This window comes from Equus asinus, chromosome 3 (genome assembly GCF_041296235.1).
Source record: "Equus asinus isolate D_3611 breed Donkey chromosome 3, EquAss-T2T_v2, whole genome shotgun sequence".
Taxonomy (NCBI): domain Eukaryota; kingdom Metazoa; phylum Chordata; class Mammalia; order Perissodactyla; family Equidae; genus Equus; species Equus asinus.
Genome location: NC_091792.1, coordinates 65,608,109 through 65,633,823, shown reverse-complemented (window position 1 = coordinate 65,633,823; position 25,715 = coordinate 65,608,109). Strand labels below are relative to the sequence as shown.

Sequence of the window (25,715 nt, the reverse complement as noted above, 5' to 3'; positions counted from 1 at the left end):
GATAGGTTTTGAAATGTTTTGAAATTGGGTTCTTTCTCAAATATCTTTTTAGGCTCTTTCAAAGTAAACACTTAATCAGAATAAAGGTGATTGTAGGTTTCCTAATTTGAAGCTTTAGTTATTAAGGAGGATTTGACTTGCGGCCTTGCAAAGTCAAATTTTCTAGCGAACTTCACCTTATAGTCAAATTATGAGAGAGAGAGAGAGAGAGTGTATGTGTGTGTGTGTGTGTGTTTCTAGCTTGTTAGGATATTACCAGTGGATAAGACTTTAAAGATCATCTGGTTCAGTCTTTATCTTCTTTGTCACTTTTCCGGCTGAGACACAGAGAAGAGACTGAAATTAGGCTCCTTGAATTAATTCCAGGCCGTTGTGTGTTAGCTGCGTCCTGCTGTCTCTAAATGGCGTAATGTGGATTCCCTGGACTTGGTCCCTCTCCGGAATGGAAACTAATATTTGAACATTGCTCACTTTCTCATTTAATTCTTAAAAATGCCCTGTCACTTCAGAAGTAAGAGGGGGTAAAGTCTATTTGACATATGAGGAAGTCAAGGTCCAGAGGATTGTCATACATTATGAACCTGCAAGGTAAAAATAGACAATTAGTAAAAATCTTCTCTTTCTTTCCTCCTTTTTTTTTCGTTTTAAATCTCAAGTAGGCTCATCTGCTAAATATTGTATGAGAAAGAAACCAACTCCTTAAAGGTCTAAGTTGAATTCCTATTTGAGAGAAACATGGATCAGAGAGCATTGAGATCTACCTTCTTTTTCAGTGATGTATAACGGGAAGAAGGCTGTGGTCTGAGGAGGCAAAGTTTGTGTGTGTGGGTTTTTGTTTTTCCTTTAAGCAGCATGCAAAACCTTCAGTAAATAAGCATTCATCCTATGTAACTTCATCCCTTAGTCTAAAGCATGGTTTAGAACTAAGACATTTTAGCTATTTAGATGATCTGGATAGCACATTAACAATTTTAGATTTTATGACATGTTAAAGTATTATATTAATTATAACTTATAAATCTCCTTTAAATTTTATTCAGATACTATAGGCAAAGAATAATACTTGATTTGATTTTCTAATTGTGTTAGCCTTTCTCTCTCCTCCACTATCTTATAGTTTTGTGTCTAGGAAACTTTGACTGATGTTCTTCTAAATTGTGTTTTGCTTACTATAGTACATAATAGGCGCTCAGTGGATGAGCATTAGCTTAGTATTGAATATAATTTAATAAGATCCCCCAAACTCTTGAAGTACTCACTGCTACCGTCATCATTTGTGATCAGTTTAGGAAAGTTTGAAATTTTTTTTTCTGCTTACATCATTGGTTGTGCTGTATTTTGCTTTGTTCTGGAAAGTTCCCTTGTTTGCTAAGTGCATTGATAGTGGTTTGTTATCAGATATGAATTGATTTTGTTTTGTACGTTTCTGTCACTGTCCCTGAATGGCCACTTCGCAAGACTCTAAAACTCTTTAAACTACTTTGAAATATAAAATAAACGATTGCCTATAACAAATGTAAGATTAAAGGAACGTTAATAAACAGTAAGTTTTAGTAGTGTTCTGTTTGGGGGCTGAAAAAAATATCCATTCTCTTTTATGTGAAATGAATGTAATAAAATATACTTAAAGTTTTCTGAAAGTTTTAATGTTTTTTTCAAGGAGCAAAGTAAATGTTTTCTAATTTCATTTAAGAAAGAAGGAAATTAGTAAGAGCACAATGCACAGTGATGTTTTCTCAGGTTGAAATATTGCCCCTCAGTCCGGGAAGTGAAGAGCCTGTTGTTGGAACCATTGAGTGGAAAGGTGTGTGTGTGTGGTCGGAAGAACATTATCCAGTCTGTTTTTATAACTTAAGTGACAAAGTTTAATAAACATGTAGCTTGTGGAATCTGCAGAAGATAGTAGCAGGAAGCATTGCACATAAGTTAATATGGTTAAGAAACATTGATCTGCTATATGAATTTAATTGGCTCTGTAATGTTTCATAATTTATTTGACCTGATGGACATTTAGGTTGTTGGTGCATTAACTTGTTTATACATCTTTGCATACATTGTTTTTCATTAGGTTATACTTTGAAGTGGAATTGTTGAGTATCTACATTTTTTAAGGCTTTCAATGAGTATTGACAAATTATCCTCCACAAAAGCTGTATAAAGTTCTTCCAGTATATATGACTGTCCCTATTCCCATCATTGAGACAATGGTCGTTTTCATGGTTTTTTATTCTTCACCAGTTTAAGGGCAAAACATTCCTTAATTTTGATTACCAGTGATGATAAGCAGTCATACATATGTTTACTGACCGTTTTTTATGTCAATTTTTGACCTTTGTCATCTTTCAAGAGAGGGTGTTAATATTTTTCCTAGTGATTTTTAAGGACATTGTATACATGAAAGATAGTAACCTGTTGTTTTAAGATACGCTTTTCTCCCCACTATACTTTTGTCAACCTTTAAATATTTTACTTCTTACCTAGTCAGATCTGTCAACCTTTCTTTGCTCTTTGCTTTGATTTTTATGAAGCACCTTTTCACTTCAAAATTATGTAGAAATTCACCATTGTACTTTATTTTGCTGCTTTTATTTATTTACTTTTGAACATTTAACTATTCCCTCTGCAGTTTACTTTTCTGTAAGAAGTGAAGTTTCAGTTCTCTTCCCAAATGGTTGGCTTTAACACCATTGGATTTTACTGTTGTCCTCTGTTTTGGTTTGTTCCAGCCCTGGGGGTGTGCTTGAGTTCATGATATGTTACTATTCTAGGTCATGGCCCTTCTTTAAGCAAACACACATGTGCACATAGGTGTACAGGCACGCATACGTTTTCCTTTTTGTTCCCATGATGTGTCTCATTCACCTCTCCCTGCAAAGATAACCATTTGAATGTGTTCTTGTAATATGTATTTTGTTTTTTATTTAATTGTGGCAGAATATCATATAACTCAACCCCCCAGCAGTTTTCAAGTGTACATTACAGTATTGCCAACCACATACACATTGTTGTGCACAGGTCCCTAGAACTCCCCGATGCTACATGACTAAAACTGTATACCCACTGAACAACTTGCTACCTTCTTCCTCCCCATAGCCCCTGGCAGCCGCCATTCTACTGTCTGTTTCTCTGAGCGTGACTACTTCACATACCTCATGTAAGTGGAGTCATGCAATATTTGTCTTTTTGTGACTGGCTTATTTCACTTAGCATAATGCCCTCAAGGTTCATTCATGTAGCATGTAACTGGAGTTTCTTCTTTTTAAGGCTGAATAATATTCCTGTGTGTGTGTGTGTGTGTGTGTGTGTGTGTGTTTGTGTACCACATTTTCTTTATTCATTTATCCATCAATGGATATTTAGGTCACTTCTACCTCTTGACAATTGTGATAGCCTTTTTGAGATCCTGTTTTTAGTTCTTTAGTGTTTATACCCAGAAGTGGGATTGCTGGATCATATGGTAGTTCTGTTTTTAATTCTTTTTGAAGAACCTCCATACTGTTTTCAAAGCAGCTGTACCATTTGTGAGCTGTATTTTTTAAAACTTTATGTAGAAAAGTACACAAAACATTGGTGGATTAACATGCAGCAGACATCTAGGTCAAGAAACAGAACTTCTCCCCCTTCCCTAAACCCTTCTCATTCCCCTTCCAGTCCTAATTTCTCCTTCTTCCCCTTGTTAGCCTCTTACAAGCCTGTCCTCTGACACTTAGCTTGGCCTGTAGTTTTAGAACTTGTTATAAATGGAAGGATACTGTAAGTATTTTGTGCCTGGCCTTTTTGCTCAGTATTATGTTTGTGCAGATATAATTTGCTGATTTTCATTGCTATATAATGTTTTTTTGTATTACTATACCACAATTTGTCTGTTATATTTTAGATGCAGACATTTGGTTGTTTCAGTTTGTGGCTATTAATAATGCTGCTGTGAACATTCTGGTGATCATGTTTTTTGGTGCACATAGTCATGTGTGAAATTATTGTGTCATGGGGTAGGCATTCAGTTTCAGTAGACATCACAGTAAAAAGTGATTTCTGCCAATTTTATTCTCATGAACAATATATGAAAATTCTGGCTGTTCCTATTGTTGGTCTTTTTAAAATTTCAAACATTTTGTTGGAGGTTATGAGTATATCTTAATTGTGGTTTTAATTTGTACTAACACTGAGGTTGAGCATTTTTAAATGCGTTTATTGGCCATTTGGATATCATCTTTTGTGAAGTGCCTACTAAAATCTCTTTCACATGTTTTCTACTGAGTTGTCTGTCATTTTTCTTGTTGATTTGTAGGCTTGCTTTACACGTTTTGAGTATGAACCCTTTGTCAGTTATATTTGTTAAAAGTATCTTCCATTCTACAACTTGCCTTTTCATTTTTCCGAGTGGTATATTTTGACAAACAGATTATTAATATAAATGCAATACAATTTATCATTTGTTTCCCTTAGGCTTATTGCTTTTTCTGTCCTCTGTAAGAAATATCAGGAAGATATATATTCCTGTTATCTTTTAGAACTTCACTGTCTAGTGTGGTAACCACTAGCTCCATGTGGCAATTTAAATTTTAATTAATTAAAATTTAATTCAAAGTTTACTTCCTTAGTCACAGTAGCCACATGTCAAGTGCTTAATAACCACATGTGGCTGGTGGCTACCATATGGAAAAGCACAGATAAATAGTATTTTCATCAGTGCAGAAAGCTCTGTCAGACTGTGTTGTCCTAGAACCTAATTATTGAACATTCACATTTATATTTCTGATTCACTTGCAATCAATTTATATGTGTGGTTTGAGGTAGTAGGGGTCAAGGTTAGTTTTTTACATATGAATGGCCACTTTATCAAAAAACATTTAGTGAAAAGACCATCCTTGTGCAGCAGGGCAGCTTTTGTCATAATTCAGGCCTGTTTCTGGGCCACCTGTTGTATTCCATTGATATATTTTCAGTCCTCTTGCCAGTACCACACTGTCTTCTTTACTTTGCTTTAAATTCTGATCGTGATAATAGTATTCTTTATATATTTATGAATTCTGTTTTGTCTATGTTGAAAATGGTAATTTTGTTTTTGTGTACTGTTTTTTAAATGTATGTGAAGAATACTCTTGTCTCGCATCTCATTATGTCCTACTTTTTTTTCCACTAAGAGCTATGTTTTCAAGATTTTTCTGTCTTGCTATGTGTGCATTTAACCCATTCCTTGTAATTTCTGCACCAAACTCTGTCCACCAGTTTAACTCCAATCTCCCATTACCATACCAGCACCACCTTTTATTCATTGTTTTTACTGTTATTATTGTTCATTTAGAAAATCTATATTGAATGCCTGTTATATGTTAGGCATTATTACAGGTAGGGGTAAAGCACTTGTAAATTTATTATAGAAAATTTTACACAGGTAGATTGTATGGTTAAGTAAAGAGATTCTCTCTTAGTGATCATAATGGCAAGCTAGGGGAAAAAAGAGGGAGGTGCAAATAGCTGTGCAAGAAAACCCAAATATGAGGCATTGTAGAATGTATCACAATTCTCTACGATTGTAGAAGAGTTTTTAAAACAAAAACATTCTTTTATGCATTCTTGTTCAAGTGGCACAGTGTTGAAGCCATGGGATTATGTTTCCTTTTCTTCTTATCTGCTCACTGTACTTAGTTCATGTGGAGAACGGTGCTGTCATGATCATTGTAAGGTAAACACCTCTCCCCAAGTTTTAGGGAAAATCCCACTGCTGGCTGAGGGCCCAGCTCTCTGCAGTCCACTAAGTCACTTTCCACTCATGCATCTGTTACACGGCCTCTTCCATGTTACTGCTGCTGCTGTCTCTGCTCTTACTCTTTGTTCTTGTCAATTTGTCTTTAAAAATTGTTTTAATGTAATTTTAGTGGATTTCAAGAGAGAGTAGGTACTAATACATGAGCCCAGCCTTGCATCTTTAACTTTCTAGACGTAACTTTCTTCTTCTGTGATATATATATTTTCCTGTTGCAGAGAAACACTGCTGCTTGTGATCTGTTGAGACTGCCAAACATCTCCATGATTTTGCTTCTGGATCATTAATAAATCACGTTTAAACCCATGTAGTTATTGAATTTTTAGGTTGATGTTCTTTTTTTGTTTTAGAAAATATTTTTATATGTATGTGCTTTTCTTTACTCATCATTAAATAGCATGACCCATATAGGCCCAGTTTTTGCATATAGAATGGTGTGTGCTTGCCCTTGACTCTTTCTATTGCTTACTTGAATTTTATGGACCTTGACCAGTTTCTGCTTTTGACTAAAGTTTCACATACACAAGTTACTTAAAGATAGAGATTCTCTGTTAGTAAATTTGTCTCTCTCTCTAAGATCTAATGTACACAGTGCTGTAATTTCTTGCTTTAAAACCTAGCATTCATATTAAAAATTTAATTGCTGCTTATCTTGGTTTTCTTGGAGAATGTAACACTTTTGAGATTAAGTAATTTTAGGTGGAAGATTTATGGAATTATGGTATTAGCATATACATATGTAATGGATTAGGTTATCTAATTTGATGTGAGTATGGCAATGAGACGAAGGTTCTGAGTTTGTTACCCCTTCTGTATCCCCAGTGTGGAGTATATTCTGTGGTATGTTCTGCATTCTTAATGTTGGCAAATCCACTCAATAATAATTGATATTGCTATCAGAGGGTCCAAATAGAACAGTGTAACAATGAATGATCAATTCAGATAATCAGGCTACTGGAAAAAACAACTCAAAACATGCTTTCAAGATACTCAGTAAGATTTTCTTTTTATATGGAGAATAATAACTAATGGGCTATTTTATTATCAAGTAATCTTAAACGTTTCATTTGATAATTCACTTTTACTTAAAATAGTGGACTATCAACAATACCTTTCATTTAAACTTTTTCCATAGGTTCTTCTTTGAACTAGACTTTGAATATTTTTGGTGGAAAGGTTTTTAATCATGTAATGATAGGTTAAAAGATGAATTTCTGACCATGGGTTATAATTCTCATTTTTGCTAAAGTATTAGTGTTAACTGAAGAAGTTAACAAGTAGTCTCTTTATCCAATAGCTTAAGCTATATTCACTCACACTAATACTAAAAGAAAGAAATCAGTGGTGTGTGCTAGTCTCATAATATAAGAAAGCTGATTTAAGGAGGGTAAGCACTTGTTGATGGGGTTCTGGAGTGAGGTTTGCTGGGTAGTGCTGAGTGTGGGCTTAATGAGTAACAGTGGTCTTGGGGTGGGGGGCTCAGGTCATATGTTGCCATCACATTTATTAGAGCTCTTCTCTTAAAGAGTTTCTCGGCACTGAAATGACCTAAAGGCAGGCATCGGAAGGGAAAGCAGGAGGACAAGACATCATATTAAATAACTGACTGAGAATTGACACTAAAGTGGGCAGAGAAAGAAGGTGTGCCTCAGCCAGCTGTTTCTGACAAGCTTTTCTTATTTAATGTTTACTTTTTAGATAAGCTCCCTTCTTATGGATGCTCAGATTTATTTTTATCAGTATGCTTCTATATTATTTAATATATAATGGTAATCAGATTGATCTATATTTTAGTGTCACTTTACTCTTGAATTGGTCTTAATTATTAGGCTTTAGTTAGCATCTCCTTTTTTTATTTTAAGCTTTCTTATTTATTGCTTGAAAGCTTTTCAGTATGAAAAATAATATAATTATATATAAGATGCAAGTTATAAATTAACTGAAATTTGCAAGGTCTGTTGGAATTAATTACGTTTGTCTGTTTTGAAATATTTCTCAACAATGGTCCAAATATTTTTGTTTCCATTTTAGAACAAAATCCAGTCTCATAGCAGAGGAGAATATAATGTTTACAGCACCTTTCAGAGCCATGAACCAGAGTTTGACTACTTGAAAAGTTTAGAAATAGAAGAAAAGATCAACAAAATTAGGTGGTTACCCCAGAAAAATGCTGCTCAGTTTTTATTGTCTACCAATGGTAAGTGTTAACTTTTCTTTTCTCGTGCCCACTTGTATGCACATCCTGTAGGGTACTTTTCCCTTATCAAAGCTTATTAGTTAAGAGATCTCTGCAAATAGACATTTGGAAATATTTCTTCCCCATACGGGATGTAAACTCTTCCTTTTTGTCTTCCTTTTTTTATTCTGTTTTTTGAATTCTATGAAGGAGATTCTCAGGCGTCAGTTTTCTTTCAGCACACACGCAATTCGTAGTGAAAAGAATGGGCTTTACTATTGGATTTAAGTCAGATCCTGTTTCTGCCACTTCTCAGCTTTAGTAACCTTGGGCAGGTTACTAACACTGAGTCGAGTTTTTGTCATCTGCAAACTGGAGATGGTAATATCTATGTTATAGTATTGTTATCAGTATTAAATGTGCTAACTCCTAGTGTACATAATGAGCACCCAGTAAATGTTGATTTCCTTTTATCCTCCTTTTTAAGTATGTCTAAACTCTCCAAAGAGTATTTCAAACTGTAAATACTAAATACTCTGTCAAAGGATGGTGTCCATTTAGGACTCTTCTTACTTGATGCTCATCCAGCAAAGATACAAACTGGAGTTGACATATTGCCCTCTTCCCAACAAGCCTCGTGGCTGAAAGAAGATTTTTCATATTATACTGTTTCGGCTTGCTCAGAAAATTAAGGAATTAAGTGAGGGTTGGAATTGTGTAATGACTACCGGAATTCAAAGTCCTTTATGACAGGTTAAGAATTGGGTAATTTTTTTTTGTTGTAAGTTTTTTTCCATGTGAGTTGCTGTGACTTGGTTTCTTCTTGGGGACTTAGGTCTGAAGAGAGTCATTAGAGTGATTGAGGGATACTTCCAGGTTCTGGATAGCCATAGTCTGTAAACATTTAGATTAAAACTCTCTTGAGGCTGGCACAAGGATTAGGGAAAACCTCTCATATTTTCTCATCCCCTCACTCTTAATAAAATCATATTTTAGCACCTAGACTTTACCGTTCTTGACGATTTAAAGAATGTAAACTCAAGTGACTTCTGGGGCAACATGGTGGAAAAATGCCATTTTCCACACAAAGGAGTGCCCCCTTCATCCAGTTTAGGCCTCATTGCCCACTTTATCGAGTGCTTGGAAGTACATTCCACAAAACGACGCCACTAGCTGACACCATAAATGTTTGCCTCCTCTCAGGTGCCCATTTTTCTGATTGTCAAAGCTCTCACCAACTAACCCATTGAAATAGTACCCTCTGCTCCCTCTCTTTTCACATAAACTGCATTCCCCTTGCTTCTCCTTATTAAAAGAAGAGAAATAGAAATAGCGGTTTAAAGCCTGTAACTCAACAACATCGTAGATGGAGGAACTGTGTTGACTTATGTTATGTGTTGGCCTCTAATCTTGCTTCAGTTTTAATTTGTATAGTAAACTAAACTACTTCAAATAGCATTTCACATACTACTATTTTCTTTGACATGAAATAATACGTAATTATACCGTTTGTATGTTTTCTGCTTTTGGAAGTAAATGTCCCAAGGAAGTATGTTATACATTTCATTTCATGTATTGGAGTATTTGTCCCTAATAATTTTGACAGTTCACTTCTTATAGGCTAAGTCATTTTACTTTTTATAATGGGGAATTTTAAAAACACAGGCTGAAATAGAATAGTAATAATGAAATCCTACATACCCAGCGATTCTCAGTTGGTAGCCAGTTCTTTTCCAGGGACTTCTCCTTCCACTCCTTTCCAGTATTATTTGGAAGCAAATCCCATTTCATTTCACTTATGGATTAAATCTTAAATATCTTTTGCTTCTCAGTTTATGTCCATGTGTGTCTTCCATGCAGGCTTCCATGTGCTCTTCTGTGGTTTGAAATAAGCAAGGCAACATATAACCAGACGAGCCTTTCTAGATGCTGAAAACTACACAGGCTCAGTGGAGGTAGAGACCTCTGAGAATTCCCGTGCTTGGGTCAGGGATTTAGGGATCTGTAGTTCTTTTCTGTAGACAGAATCAACATTGTCTTCCAAATATATTTACTATGTAAATTTGGAAAATAATTGATTAATAATACAAATTATTTTAAAGGGCACTGCACAGTGCATTGTAGGTTTTTGTCTTTTTGTTGTTCTTGTTAATGAATACTAAATAAAATACAACTATTTGAGGGCTGCGTTGTTTTTTTCTGCCAAAAATAGAGTCCAGTGTGAAAGGATAGAACAGGTATGGGGATTTTATAAACTACTGTGTCTCTGTGTGGTGGGATACGAAAAAGGATGGAAGAGTGAACTTGAACTATATCTGAAAAGCTTTATACTTTAAAAGGAAAGAAGGCAATTACGGGACAATGTCAATATCTGTTAAATCTGAATAGTATTTTATATTATTTTGTATAGTCTTCTCTCTGAGATATAGCATAATAATACCTCCTCCCCCCAAATGTAAAGGGTCTTTATACTCATAAAAAAAGATTATGAGTATAAATAATCTGGAGATTATTTACACTCCTACTATGGGAGAATGGTAGAAAAATAGGACCAAACATTCCAGCTTTAATTATCCAAAATTGATCTTATTTTTGGTTTTGCATGATCATCATAAACTGTTCAGTGTTTCCCATATTGTTTTCACTTAACTTCATAGTCACCTTCTTGTAACACAAGTTCATTTCCTGTTTCTTCAAGTGGTTTTATTCTCTCTCTTTAATCTTCTTTTGCGTTTCTCTGCATTCTCCTTGATTCCTCCACATTGCAAAAACATCCAGCTCTCACCTGTTAACCATCGACAAAGTTCAGTTGTAGATAGGTTGTGTTTTAACAGCTTGTTACTAAGAAGCTTTTTGGGTTTTATATAAAGCTTCATTCCCACAAAGGAAACTTGGTAGCATGGTTTTCCCTGTCCCAACCCTCTGCTTGTGGCAAGAGGAACAACTGGAACTTTTGGACTTCTGGAACACTTCTTTAGTTATTAGTGTTGACAATGCAGGGAATCACCATAGAGCAGTAGTAATTTTTAACCTTTTGGAAGTAGCAGATCTATTTGAGAATCTAATAATCCCCCTCACAGAAAAGTGTGTCTATTCATATAATTTTGCATGCAGTTTTATGGATCTCCACCTATGGGCCAAAAACTCTAGATAAAAAAGTCATGACTCTAGGGTATAAGAATTTTGATTTTTTTAAAAAAAATTATTAAAATACTATTTTATTTCCAACCTGCCTTGTCCTCAAGCACTACGCTGAAATTGTATAGCACTTCTGTATCCTGTGTTTATACTATTAAAAAGTTTTTTACCTCCTTACAAACTTTGTCACTTTAAAATTTTTGTTTTGAAGTTTAATTTGTTTTAGAAAATAATTACCTAATTTCTCGTGATTGTTTTAAAATAATTTTCTTCCTATAAGACTATTAGGAACCACAAATTAATTTCATCTCATTTGAAAGTTTGATAAGTATATTGTCATTTCTTTATCTGGATCTTTAATAAGGATGATGAATTTGAACAGGCCCATAAGATGATTAAGGGGATTGAGTGGCAGGGGGGAATCAGTTTGTCATCGTCATCATCTTTAGTTTGTAATTTCTCCCAAAACATGGAATTTAGGCTTGATCATTTATATTATAGATTGTATTTAGGACAAGTGGAATAATTCTAAAATATATACTTCTTTACCTAAATTATATAAATATGTATAGACTAAATAGCACATAGAAAACACATGTAATTTAACTATAGTATAACCATAAACAAGATTACATAGAGTTTAGATGAAATACTAGACTACAAGTTAATAAAGTTAACAGTTTTTCTCTGTTTACAGTTCATCTTCACTGAGGGCATCCACAGGGGCATCTACTCTTCTCTACTAGGCAAAGAGAGGCAGCCATGCTAGAGGAGTCCCTGCTGCCTCTCTAATATGGCAGAGTTTTATAAAATGCCTTGATACACTATTTTTTAAATTGTGTTATGCCCATTTGCTTTTGAAAGACCCGTAAGAATACGATACTTTTATATGAATGCAATTTTAGGGTTATAACACAAAGTATTAAATAAACATGCATGAGTCCAGAGTAATATAAATAAATGGTTGAGTGAATAATAAAGTGGGGAGAAGGGATGCTTCTTATTGGAGAGTTCCACATAATATGTGGATTGATACTCCTCCCTACGGGGAGTGTAACTTAATTATCCCTTTAAGTGAGGACTGGATTTAGTGACTCTCCTCCAAAGAATAATATGGCATGGGGGAAAATAGTAATGGTGCAGTGGAGGATCTTGGCAGATACTGTCTTCCCCTTCACTTAGTGATCAAAGCTAGCAAACATCACCAGGGAAAAGTTAGGTGGTTACCATGTGTACCCTCACTTCATCTCTGGTTGTCTTCCTAAAAACTCATGATCCCAGTTTGATTGTGAGAAAACAGCGGACATAATCAGTTGAGGGACATCCTACAAGACACTACTTCTCAGAACTGTCAGGATGATGAAAAATAAGGAAAGTCTGAGAAATTGTTCAAGTCAGAGAGACTAAGGAGACTTGACAACTAAATGCAGAGTTATTTGGATCCTGAAACAGAAAAGGGATGTTAGTGGAAAATGTGAAATCTGAGTAAAGACTGGAGTTTACGTAATAGTAATGTTTAATGTTATTTTCTTAGTTTTAACAAATGGACCATGGTTGCATAAGATGTTGACCTTAGAAGAAACTGGGTAAAGGGTATATAGAGACATTCTGTGCTGTCTTTGTAACTTTTTTGTAACTTTAAACTTAATTCCAAAATAAAAGTTTATTTTAAAACATACTATTATATATATATATATATTGTTTTGGAGGAAGATTAGCCCAGAGCTAACTGCTGCCAATCCTCCTCTTTTTGCTGAGGAAGACTGGCCCTGAGCTAACATCCATGCCCGTATTCCTCCACTTTATATGTGGGACGCCTACCACAGCATGGCTTGCCAAACGGTGCCATGTCCGCACCTGGGATCCGAACCGGCGAATCCTGGGCTGCCAAAGCGGAACGTGCACACTTAACCACTGCGCCACTGGGCTGGCCCCAATTTTATATATTTTTGATACCCTAGGAATTTTGTCTTGAAGGACTTGGGGACATATGCTTGTCATCGGTCAATTTATTTATTTATTTCTTGCTTGAGGAAGATTAACCCTGAGCTAACATCTGTGCCAGTCTTCCTCTACTTTGTATGTGGGATGCTGCCACAGCATGGCTGATGAGTGGAGTAGGCCCACACCTGGAACCCGAACCTGAATCCAGGCTGCCAAAGTGGAGTGTGCGGAACATGGACAACTTGGTCACAGGGCTGGCCCCCTTAATCAGTCAATTTTTTTCAGGCCCTGTTACCTTCTTATGAATCCCTCATTCAACAGGGGGAGAGAGATTTAAACAGAGGAATCCAGGCCTATGAAGGAATTTGTGGAGTCTTTGATAGGGTTTGCTAATGAAGTATGGGACCAAGGGAGATAGATATTCCTTACTACTTTTATTCTAAATAAAAATTTATTTTTGTTGTTTGTTCTCTTTTAAAAATTAAATATTGAGTGTATATATGTATATGTTTGTATGTATGCGTAGACACACAGTGTTTATATACATATACAGTTTCTCTCCACCTAGCTTTATTGATTTTTAGAGGATAAGGACCTGGCTGTGACTTGATTTTAAGATCACATGGAATTTTATGAGTGCCATTAACATTTAAATTTGTGATTTCTGTAGTATATATGTGTATGTGTTTTTATTCATCGGGTAATGGGAAATTCGTTTTTTATTAAGTCTGATAAGGGACTTTATTCTTGGTATTCTTTCAGGTGAAATATGAAGTAGCATGTTTAAATATGCCTTAAAATAGTTTTATTCAATTAGTATTACTGTTTTTTTGAGGACTTTCTTCATTGTCTCCCCCAGATAAAACAATAAAATTATGGAAAATCAGTGAAAGGGACAAAAGACCAGAAGGGTATAACTTGAAAGAGGAAGATGGAAGATATAGAGACCCTACCACAGTCACGACACTACGAGTGAGTACAGAAGAAAGCTGTTTCTAATTCTGATGAATGGTGTTCTCTATTCATGTTACATAGTCTAGAGCCTGAGCAGAACTTGAATAAGAACAATTACAGTCTGTCCCCTCTTAACAATTCTGTACCTAGATGGCATGTTAAGAATTCCCTTTTTATGGGGCCGGCCCTGTGGCTGAGTGGTTAAGTTCGAGTGTTCCGCTTTGGCGGCCCAGGGTTTTGCCAGTTCGGATCCTGGGTGCAGCCATGGCACCACTTATCAAGCCATGCTGAGGCGGCGTCCCACATGCCACAACTAGAGGGACCCAGAACTAAAAATATACAACTGTGTACCGGGGACACTTTGGGGAGAAAAAGGTGAAATCTTTTTAAAAAAAAAAGAACTCCCTTTTTAAATAGACCCTGACTACACTGAGACCTCACTGTGGCCAGAGGCCAAACTAGGACTCAGCACAAGACTGCGTTTTATACTGTGCCACACTCACTTTTGCTTTCGCTTTCGTAGTTTGATTGTCAGCTATTAAAAGGTTAATTTTCAAGATTTTCTTTGGAGATCAAAAAAATAGAAAGAGATCAGATCTTCTGGTTGTAGCTAAAAAATATCAAGAATTAGATGGTCTGGGCCAATTCCCTTTTTAGCCACTTGGATTTAAACTATAAACATTTATTAGCTTTGCACGTGTTTCAAGCGAAAGGAACTAGGAAGAACTGCAGATTCTATTAGTATTTCCATCTGTAATACAAGGTAAATTGTCCAGATTGTTCATTTTCCTTCTTCCCATTTCAGTACTTTAAAGGATCATCTGTTGCTTTTTAAAATTGTCTGTGTCATACTATACTGTTTATATTCTCTCAAAAACTGTAATAATGAAGTGTTCTGAAACTTGTTTTATTGTAAACAATGAACATATTGTAATGACTTTTTTTTGTGTGTGTTGTTGCCAGGTGCCAGTCTTTAGGCCCATGGATCTAATGGTTGAGGCCAGTCCACGAAGAATATTTGCCAATGCTCATACATATCACATCAACTCAATTTCTATTAATAGTGATTACGAAACCTATTTATCTGCAGATGATTTGCGGATTAATCTTTGGCATCTGGAAATTACAGACAGGAGTTTTAGTATCCATTTGGTTTCTCTTTTTTGGTGTTTGGTAAAGAAGGCATGTTGCGCCCATACTAGATTTCTTTTCATCTCTCCTTAGTGTATTCTGATTCCTTTTTTTTATAATGGCTTCTTTTTTTATGCCATTTTTTTCTTGTGTGTGAGTGATGAAACACCAGGGGAAGTGTTTATTGATAAAGGGCATAATGTGTTGATTTAAAAATTGGATTCTTGAAATTTTAAGGAATTCGTCTATTGTAGTGTCTATGAAAAAAGAAACTTTTTAATAGTTTTTTGTTAAAATACATTTGTGGACTATTCTTAAAAATGTTTTTAATTATAAAAATATTCTCATTAAGGGAAAAAAATTCATACAAGTCCTGATGCATGATGGTATAAAGGCAATAGAAATACTTCTCCAAACCCCATTTTCCTTTTTTGTATTATCCTGCTGAAATTTTTCTGTGCATATACAAGTGTGTGATATATAAACATATATACCTGGCACACACACAAATACTATATACATACAAATATAGAAATGTATATAAATATATTTGTTTTTAAGTATGTTTTTTAAAAAGTTCTTGATAAATGTTAGTAGTTATTACTACTGTTAATGTATTTCCAAATAGATACCATTTGAAAAATTAACATGGCTATAATTCATACTCTACCAATAGTGTTATAAAAGAGCCTATTACTTTACCGATCTAGTTAGTGAAAAGTCCTTTTTTGTTTGAATTTCCGTTTCTTTGATCATGAGTGGATGTGAGCATTTTTTACATTTATCAACCATTTATATATCTTTTGTTCTTTTCCACTTTTGTCATTGGATTTGTGCATATTTTTCATTTTTATTTATTTTTATTTTTAAAGCACTTTTTTTAACGTTAGGTAAATTAGCTCCATCATTTGTGGTGCAAATAGTTTCCTCTTTTTTGCCCCTTTAAGGATTTTTTGTTTTGTTTCGTTTTGTTTGGAATGTACACTAAGTTCTCTTAATATTTAGTAGGATAAACTTATCAATCTTTTCTTTATGGCTTCTGGGATTTGTATCATACTCAAAAAAGAGACTTCTGCATTCTAAAATGATTTAAAATTTGCTCATGTTTTCTTCTAAGATTTTTTTAAGCATTACAAGTTTTGATTCCGCTGAGATTTATACTCATATAGTGACTAGAATTTAATTCAGAATTAATACTTGTGTTTCAATCTATGAATGAATTTTAGATTTGAGAAATGTAAAATTATATTTGCTCTTTTTCTAAATGGAAATTCCTTAATGAAATGCCATCCAGATATTGTGGACATCAAGCCTGCCAATATGGAGGAACTAACAGAGGTGATTACAGCAGCAGAATTCCATCCCAACAGCTGTAACACATTTGTATACAGCAGCAGTAAAGGAACTATTCGGTTATGTGACATGAGGGCATCTGCCCTCTGTGATAGGCACTCTAAACGTAAGTTTATTGCGTCTTTTTTCAAATGGTAACATTTTCTGTTAGTCTGAAACTAGCCTTGGACACAGTGAGCAACATCTGCATAGGTTTACAGGTCTTGAACCTGTGTGCCCAGGACCTCCTGTACCCTTCGTTAAGTTGCCTAAGTCCACATGAGGCATTATAGGTTATTCTACTGGAAGAACTTAGAAGCTTCTCTCAGAGGCATGTCTGTTATATCCCAGTAGATATATTTTTAACGGAATGCTTTTCTTTGGGAACTTGGGGTGGGGCTCTCCAACCCTGTATTCAAGTAGAGCATTTCTTTCTTTTCTTTCCTCCCTTGCTCCCTCTTCTCTCTTTCTCTCCTTTCCTCCCTTTCTTCCTTTCTTTGTTGAGCTTCCTAGGAAGATTTCTTCTGAGAAGAGGTTTCGTTGGCATAAAAAAAAGTTTGGAAAGCACTGGTTTAAAAACTTAAGGGCTTGTATTGTTCTTGGCTTCATGTTGTTGAGTATTTTAAAACTCATGAAAATAGGTACGTGCCTGTTAATCAAAGTAATTTTACCTGGCCACTGAAAAAATGCAATGCTGATATGAATCTGGATGGTGAGAATGGTGTGTTTCCTGTGGTGGCAGTACAGGCAAAGTCAGTGAGGTGTTTGCAGAATCTGCGAACCTGGTGCACTGAAGCCGGAAGCCCTGGGTGAGTCTGGTTCTGCGAAACTAGCCGAGGACTCGGGAAGTGTCCTACCTGCTTTGGCATCTTCAGCCTCCAGTATTCAGTCATTCTCTTAAGGAACTTTGAGGGAGATTCTGTTCTTATAGCCAGAGAGATGTTTTCAGTTCTTTATTAGCCTGTCATTTTTAGCTCTCTCTTAGGAAGTTTGTGAATTGTTTCAGCAAATGCTTTTCCAAGCCAGAATATTATACCAATTGCCGTTTTTTCCTGTTTTTAGTGTTTGAAGAACCTGAAGATCCCAGTAACAGGTCTTTTTTTTCTGAAATCATCTCCTCTATTTCTGATGTAAAGTTCAGCCATAGTGGTCGATATATGATGACTAGAGACTATTTGTCTGTCAAAATTTGGGACTTAAATATGGAAAACAGGCCTGTGGAAACATACCAGGTATTTGCGGTTTTTTTCTTCAATGAGCGTATACCCAATTTTCTTTTAAGTGTTTATAGAGAAGGATTTTGTATTATGTGTTAATCCTAATACAGAGTTTGTTCACCATTAGACTGTTTTTTCAGAGATTCACAAGTATGTTGCTTTTCCTTATGTTAAATTTACATATACTTTTGTAGGTTGTGTTGTCAATTTGATTTTGCTGCCGGTTTGGTTCAACATTGAGAACTTTTTTTCCTGCTTCTACCGGCATTTTAAGTGAGGAGGGAAGAGTACTCTCTCTTAAGCTCTGAGGGGGAGAGGATTGGGGAGAATAGTCAGTCCTGGGAGGGTGTCCCGGTTGGAGTATGTGCAGGAGTGGTTGAACTAGAGCTTACCTTTAGCGTGCCAAGTCAAATGGACTGGCATTCTGCGTTTTGGCTGACAACTGTCGTCTTAAGCTAAAGCCCAGCGGGCAGCTTTAAGAGTTGCTGGTCTGTTGTAGGATGTCAGTTCTGGATTGTCTTCTTGTCAACCACCCACTACCATTAGTCCCCCTATCTCCTCCTTCTACAGAAGAGAAAAGAAGATGCTCACAGCTGAGAACAGGGTAGGGGACAGCAGAAACCTCTGTTAGACCCTAGGCTACAGTGGAGGAAAAACACTTAATGCTGCTTTAAGAATACGTAATTTATAAATGATACTTTCTTTATGTTGTATGTTTTCAATAAAATTAGAATGCTATTTGTCAGACTTTTTAATCCTCTTTGACAAACATAAACTACTTGGGATTCTCCTTAATGGTTATATGAAAATTCAAAATGAATGCCACGTTGAAACAAAAGCAAAGGAATACAATACTGCTTTGTTTTCAAATTACGTTTGTGTAACTGCCAAGATTGTGATCTGTCTCAACTTCATATTCTTCAATTGTTTGGTGAGAAATCCTGTACATGCATTCTAAAACTTTGCTAAATTGTTCTGATTTACCTGATTTGCAGTTTTCCTGCCTATGCTGAATTAGTCTCATCATACTCAGTGTGGCATGTGCAGATTCCTCTATTCTTGTTCATTTTGTATAAGCATCTTGCTGAGCTATGTGTCATGGAAGGGTAATTTTTTTTTTTTAACTTTTTATCAAGATCATGATAGTCTACAACCCTGTGAAATCTCACCTGTCCATCACTGTTAGTCATGTGTTAGGTGCACCACCCCACCCCCTGCGCCCTCCCCCCATCCCCCCTTTCCCCTGGCAACCACCAGTCAACTCTCTTTGTCTCTGTGTTCAACCTCCACCTATGAGTGGAGTCATACAGAGTTCGCCTCTCTCTGTCTGGCTTAGTTCACTTAACATAATACCATGGAAGGGTAATTTTGATCTCACTCATTTTTTGCCTTACATGCTCACTTTTAAACCTAACCTAACCCCACATGAGTTGCAATTCCTCTGTGTTAACAAATTTTCACTTAATGTCACGTTGGCATGGCCTGAATCATTCCACTAAGAGTTGAAATGAACACTTAAAATGACTTTAGCTTGTTTCATAAAGAATAGAAAATTGTAAGCATTTAGAAGGTGCCTTCTCTTTTCCATCATTACCTTTTTAAGGTTCTCTTAAGTAAAAAGGATAGTGAGATAGACTCCTTTCTTTCTCTCTCATCACAACAAATGCTTTGGAACTTTCCTTTGTAATTTAACAGTATTAATATTGAACTGTATCATTTCTCAGAATACTTATTTAAATACCAGATTTATTTTCTAGTTTATCTTTTTGTGAAATACTAGTGAGTAAATGTAGAATAATATTTCAAAAAACAGGTACATTTTCATTAGCTTTTGATATTGTGTTAGCAGTATCAGGTGATAGCAGATTTTTCAGTGATGCATACCTAGAGTGACCATGTGGTTTATCACCTGACCGGGCATGGTCATGGTATGCAGAGCAAAGGCACTTAATGATAATGTAGACTTTATTTATTTATACCCAGAAAGTGGTGTTTAAAAAGGAAGTAAAAAAGTTGAGTTTTTTAATCAGCAATTTATGGGCTGAAGCCAAATGTTCGCATATTCAAACATTGCTGTAATATTCTTTAATGAGTCTCTTATCTGTGCCATTTTCAAATGTTTTCCGGCCCGAATATTTAGTCAAGCTTATAAAGAGTACATGTGCCATGCCCAAAGGGGTATCTTCCTGTGTTGTACAGTAGTTTCATGGAAGGGGGCTCATGTGTGCAAAAGGATAAAAATGGCTTTATTGCTACTAAGGGAATTGTGTTTTAATAAGATTAAAAGGTATGTGTATGTGTCTATAAATGCATTTTTTTTAAATAAGGGCTTGTTAAATCATTTTTCTAATTTCACTCCATAGATCTTGAGGTGTAAACTAAGTGTATATATGCATATATATTTGTTTTTCTCCAGGTGCATGAATACCTCAGAAGTAAACTTTGTTCACTGTATGAAAATGACTGCATATTTGACAAATTTGAATGTTGTTGGAATGGATCTGACAGGTAATTGATTATAATTTGAACCTGTCATTCAAACATGAATTTCATTAGAGGAAAGAAACTTATAATTTCACTCCTTCTGGTATGGTTGCCACATTTCACTAAAAATAGGGCCAACTGTTTTTGGGTTGACATGAATTACGAATCTTTAAAAAATCTTCAGTTTTCCCCAGACTTTCCTCGAAATAAATTTAGTAATCTTACAGCAATATTGGCAGATAAAAATTAAACATTGTGTTTTACTAGTAAATTTGAAATATACAAGAAATTGTAGATATCATAAATTGGTTTAAATTTCTTTAATATTTTTCCTTTTATGAACCAGATCAATCACATTTTTGACATGCCAAGAGTTAAAATGGTGAAATTTCAGTTTGGTTATTACTCTACTGTTAAACTGTTTTTAGAAATATTTAGGCAATAGATATTTCATTTGGAATGTTACACACCAGTTTTTCCAGATAATACATTAATTTATTTACGATATATTATTTTAACCATATTACCATGAGTAATTAGGCTTTTTATAATCTGCAACTTTGCTATAGCATGATTCCTTTTTACTATGTAATGAAATGTGTACTATTATTTCCAAGGATAAATAAGTCTTAATCTTTCAATTTTGAGTTGTGAGTATTTATTACTATTTATTATGTACCAGTAGAACAGAAAATAGTAAAAAACGTAATTTTGGAATTACTTGAACTTGCCCTCAAGGTATTAGAGGTACTTTATTCAACCATAGTTTTATCACTGAAGCTTGATATGATTTGGTTTTTGTGGTGTTATATGTTACAGAGGATAATAGAATTTGGATTATCTTTTGTCTGATTTTTAAAATTATTTTTATCTGATTATAATATGAGGCCCAGTCATAGGCTGGCCGTGGTAAATTTAGAGTAGGAATAAGCAAACTTTGCCTTTGAGTGCCACAGCTAAATGTAAGGCATCAAGAAGGAAAAAGGAAAGGGAAGAAGAGAGGAGAAGGAATTAGCAAATTTGAAGAGAAAGAAGATATAATAGGATATGGTGCACTGCCAAAAGTAGTTCTTCCTTGCATGGTGTAAACATATTGTTAGCAGTTTTATGTTCCATTGTCAGAAAGAAGTTATTTATTTCCCTTAACATTAAAACAGTTTTTTGAAATAATTTGAAATTTGGAGAAAATTTACAAGAGTAACACAACTCTTATTTAGCCTCTACTCAGGTTCCCTATTGCTGTTTGCTGTGTCAGTCTCTCCTCTTCACATATATATGTATTATATATATATAATGTAAACACATAAATAGATAGATACGCACACTTTTTTGTGAACTAATTGGGAGTGTACTCCAAACATGATGCCCCATTTCCCCTAAGTTCTTTAATGACAATTTCCTAAAAGACACTCTCCTACATAATGACAGAGCAAGTATCTAAAGTAGAAAAGTTTGCTTTGATGCACTGTTGCCTTGTAATCCACTGATCCCATTAAAATTTCACCAGTTCTCCCAAACATGTCCTTTCTAGCAGAGAAAAAAAGATCTGGCCAAGTATCCACTTCAAAAGTGTATGTACGTTTAGTTGTCATATCTGGTTACCTCCTTTAATCTGGAGCCATTCTTCATTCTTTCCTTGTCTTTTGTGACCTTGGCAGTTTTTAAAAACAGGCCTGGGGCCAGCTCCGTGGCCAAGTGGTTAAGTTTGCGCGCTCCGCTGCGGCGGCCCAGGGTTCGGATCCTGGGCACGGACGTGGCACCACCCGTCAGGCCACGTTGAAGCGGCGTCCCACATCCCACAACTAGAAGGACCTGCAACTAAGATATACAACTGTGTACAGGGGGGTTTGGGGAGATAAAGCAGAAAAGAAAAAGAAAAAAGATTGGCAACAGTTGTTAGCTCAGGTGCCAATCCTTAAAAAAAAAAAGGAAGATTGGCAACAGTTTTTAGCCCAGGTGCCAATCTTAAGAAGAAAAAAAAAAAAAATTAAAAAAAAAAAAACCGGCCCGATGTTTTATAGAATGTTGCTTAATTTGAGTGTTGTCTAATGTTTCTTCATGATTATATTCCAGTTATACATTTTGGGGCAGAAATACCACAGAAATGCTGGCCTAACAACACCTTTTAAAATTTACAAATAGCCATAGACTGTGTCCTAATTCATTAAAACCTCACAAATTCAAATAATAGGGAGATGCCAGTTTAAATTACATAAATTATTTTAAAAGATAAAGTGTTATTACCTTCAGGTACATGCACCAACTTGAGTTGGATTAAAACGTTGTCAAGTCTCCTTTGCCCCCAAGTTGACATTACTGAATAGGTGGTCATCATTTGTATTTAACATATGATCTGTGTAATGTATAATATTTGTAAATACTCAGGGTTGTTTTCAAGCATTACTTTAAACAGGTCTTTGGTATCCTGTTGTCTTATTTACAATGATTTAAACGTGCAAAGAATATAGTAGGCAATAACAGCGCCAGACTCTTTCCAAATTATTAATGGTTTCAAACTGAAGCTTTGCCTATTGAAATACTTAGTAAATGTTGAGCAGTGATGGATGGCGTGTAGGACTGATAAAGTGTCTTAGACAGAGTAAGAATTTGACACTCCTTTAAACTGATACTATTAAACATGTTAGTCAGAAAAATTTTGCTTAAAATGTATTTAGTGTTATAGGTAAAATGATTTTCTGTTAATAAAAATTGTGTGTGCTACTTAATACTCTCAGAAGTAGATTTCTTATAAGCATTCATAAGATGTGATTATCCGAACCAGACAATGTCCTGGGAACAAATTAAATAGTTTATAATTTAAATCATAAAGTAATGGATTGGTTTCTTATGAACAGCTGTATACCATGCATTTTTTTTTTTGGTTTTAGAACCTGCGAGTTGCACAGTGGGTTGGCATTTCAAGAAGCTGGCCGGTCTGATTGATTGCATAGCCTGTAGTTGCAAAAATATTGAACAAAGATAATTCAGTACTACTGACAAGCTTTACTTGAGGATGTTTTCAACTTTAATGATAGTTTTGGTAGTCATGAAAAGGAGTCATTAATAGAAAACCAAGTTAACTACTACCATATTTCTAGTTTGTTCTAATGGTTGGTCCCTGAGTTGGTGTCAGCAGCCCTCTCCCTGAATTCAAATCTGCTTGAGGTAGCTGTTTCCGGTAGAGTCCTAGGCTAGGTTTCATGACTGAATCATTTTACTGAAAACAAACTGTTGACGTAATTTGACTGAGTGCTCTGTCTACTTTTACAGTGTTGTCATGACTGGATCTTACAATAATTTCTTCAGAATGTTTGACAGGAACACAAAGCGAGACATAACCCTAGAAGCATCACGGGAAAACAATAAACCCCGCACGGTTCTGAAGCCACGCAAAGTCTGTGCAAGTGGCAAGCGAAAGAAAGATGAAATAAGTGTTGACAGCCTAGACTTCAACAAGAAAATACTTCATACGGCCTGGCACCCCAAGGAAAATATCATTGCTGTAGCTACTACAAACAATCTGTATATATTTCAAGACAAAGTGAATTAGGGTTGGCATTCCTAGCAGAAGAGCCCACTTCCTGCTTAGTTGAGATAGTTGAATCTAGCATTCGTACCTAAAAAAGAGAGAGGTCCATTGTGGCGCCCCTTTCCAGTGTTTGACAATGTGCCATTCGACAACACATTTTTATAGCTACATGGAGAAAGCTCTGTGGATTCATCACTGTGGTGTTCTCCATGTCTGCTAGCCATTTAGGTAAGGGTAGGGCACTTTTAATTTAAATGACTTCTTGCACCATCTTGCCTAATGGACTAGATTGGACTGTATCAACATTGATTTACTCCACTTTTTATGCCTTCCATTGTGATGACGTCAAACACAGTGAAAGCCTTCAGTCATGCTTACGGGATTTAATTGTGTATCCTCATTACTGTATCATTTGTGGGGTACACCCCTTGCCCCTTTTTTAAATTAAATACAGCTCATTCTTACTGTGGCTTGTAGCATTCCTCCTCTTCTGGCCTCCTGGACTCTTCCCCTCATCTCTCCTGCCCTTGCCCCCTCCACCCATTCTTGGTGGTGGTATATTAAAAAAAAGAAAGAACGAAAGCACACAAAATGAGTCAGTTTGGGGTCAGTGGTAAAGGGGGTATATGTTGCGAACAAATGTTTTAATAACAGTTGGCTGTAATCACTCCTTGCCGTGTCTGGCACTGAAAATAAGGAAAAAAAAAACAACTACTGAATAAAAGTGACAAAGAATGGAGAATCTGGTTTTCTTTTTCTTTTTAATCTACCTCTTTAAGCCAGTATTTTGTGTCATAACTTTGGGCACAGTGAAATGAGATGAGTTTCCATTGTTACATTGATATTTTGTTAATTATTTTTAACAAGTGTTCTTTTACGTGGAGAAGGAGCGGTATTGGTTCTGTATGAACATGTTTCGAATATATATTGGTATTACTAAGGATTTCACAATCTATAAATGCTACTAGAGATTTTCTTTTTACTGTAGTTATAAGGGTATTGGATACATTGTATCTACACTCAGCTCATTTTCTGTTAATGAAATCGTTGTAAATGGGAACCACATTTGTAGAACTTCGTTTTTAAAGGCCTTTTACAGTGCTTAATTTCATTTTTGCCTTACTCTAAATACTAACTCAAAGACTTTAAAGACTTTTTTAACAAGTTAAAATTTTTTTTTGTCATTCCGTCATAAAACATAAAACTATCCTCAAGTGATTTACATAGATAAGATTGACACTGCACTAAATATTTTTTTTGTATTTTACTGCTATCAAATCTGAATGAAATGTACTTTGCCATAGATGTTTTTCTTCTATTTTTTGGTTTTCCAAAGCTATTAATATTAAAGACAAACTTTAAAGGTACAGTGTTCAAAAAGTGCTTAATGGACTCCAACAGCTGCCTCAAATAAAAATTTAATAATCTCTATATGACTACATTTCCCTAAGTGGTGATACCTTAGCCAAAGATGAAGAGTACCCCTATTTTTAATAGGTAGAATGTACCTTTATCAATCTTGCAGAAGCTTTAATGGAAAAAAAATGGACTTTATTTTTCAAAGGTAAATTGAGTAGGCATGTGTATTATTAGAGAATGGTAGTATGTTTGGGTTGAGCAGTACTACAGCCACCTTGAGTTTTAGAGGACGCGGAGAGCTTCTTAGCTGTCCACGACCCATTGTTCTGTTCTCAGCAGTGAAAAGTGATTAAACAATTCGACCATAATGCCCTCTACACTTATACAGATATTATGTCTTGTAAGTTGACATTTTTAGCACACAGGAGAAATTTTATGTAATAAAATAACTGTATTTTTTGACTTAAATTTGAATTTGTATTTAAACACATTGATTATATGTCTGATAATTCTTAAAATAATGGCACTTTTACTAACTTATTTGGGAATCTTGGGTGCATTCATACTTGTGTTATTCTTCACTCTTGACTTGGAAGTGGGATATGCCCCTGCCACAGGTGTCACACACTGATGCTCTGTCTCTGATGAGGCAGTTTTCCAGATCTTTTTAGGAGATTGTCTCCC

The 25,715-nt window shown here is 35.3% G+C and overlaps 1 protein-coding gene across 15 annotated transcripts in view; it reads left to right on the top strand.

Moving 5' to 3' along the window:
• PPP2R2A (protein phosphatase 2 regulatory subunit Balpha) overlaps window positions 1-25,101 on the top strand; it is an 83,710-nt gene extending 58,609 nt beyond the window's left edge. For all 15 annotated transcript variants that reach the window (XM_014845403.3, XM_070505177.1, XM_070505179.1 and 12 more), the window contains 7 exons: window positions 7,799-7,964; window positions 13,885-13,997; window positions 14,943-15,120; window positions 16,405-16,569; window positions 17,505-17,674; window positions 20,076-20,167; window positions 23,414-25,101. In XM_014845403.3, coding sequence (XP_014700889.1) covers window positions 7,799-7,964; window positions 13,885-13,997; window positions 14,943-15,120; window positions 16,405-16,569; window positions 17,505-17,674; window positions 20,076-20,167; window positions 23,414-23,693 — 1,164 coding nt within the window. In that variant the 3' untranslated portion in view covers window positions 23,694-25,101. The remainder of the gene's footprint in view (window positions 1-7,798; window positions 7,965-13,884; window positions 13,998-14,942; window positions 15,121-16,404; window positions 16,570-17,504; window positions 17,675-20,075; window positions 20,168-23,413) is intronic.
• The last annotated feature ends 614 nt before the right edge of the window (window positions 25,102-25,715 follow it).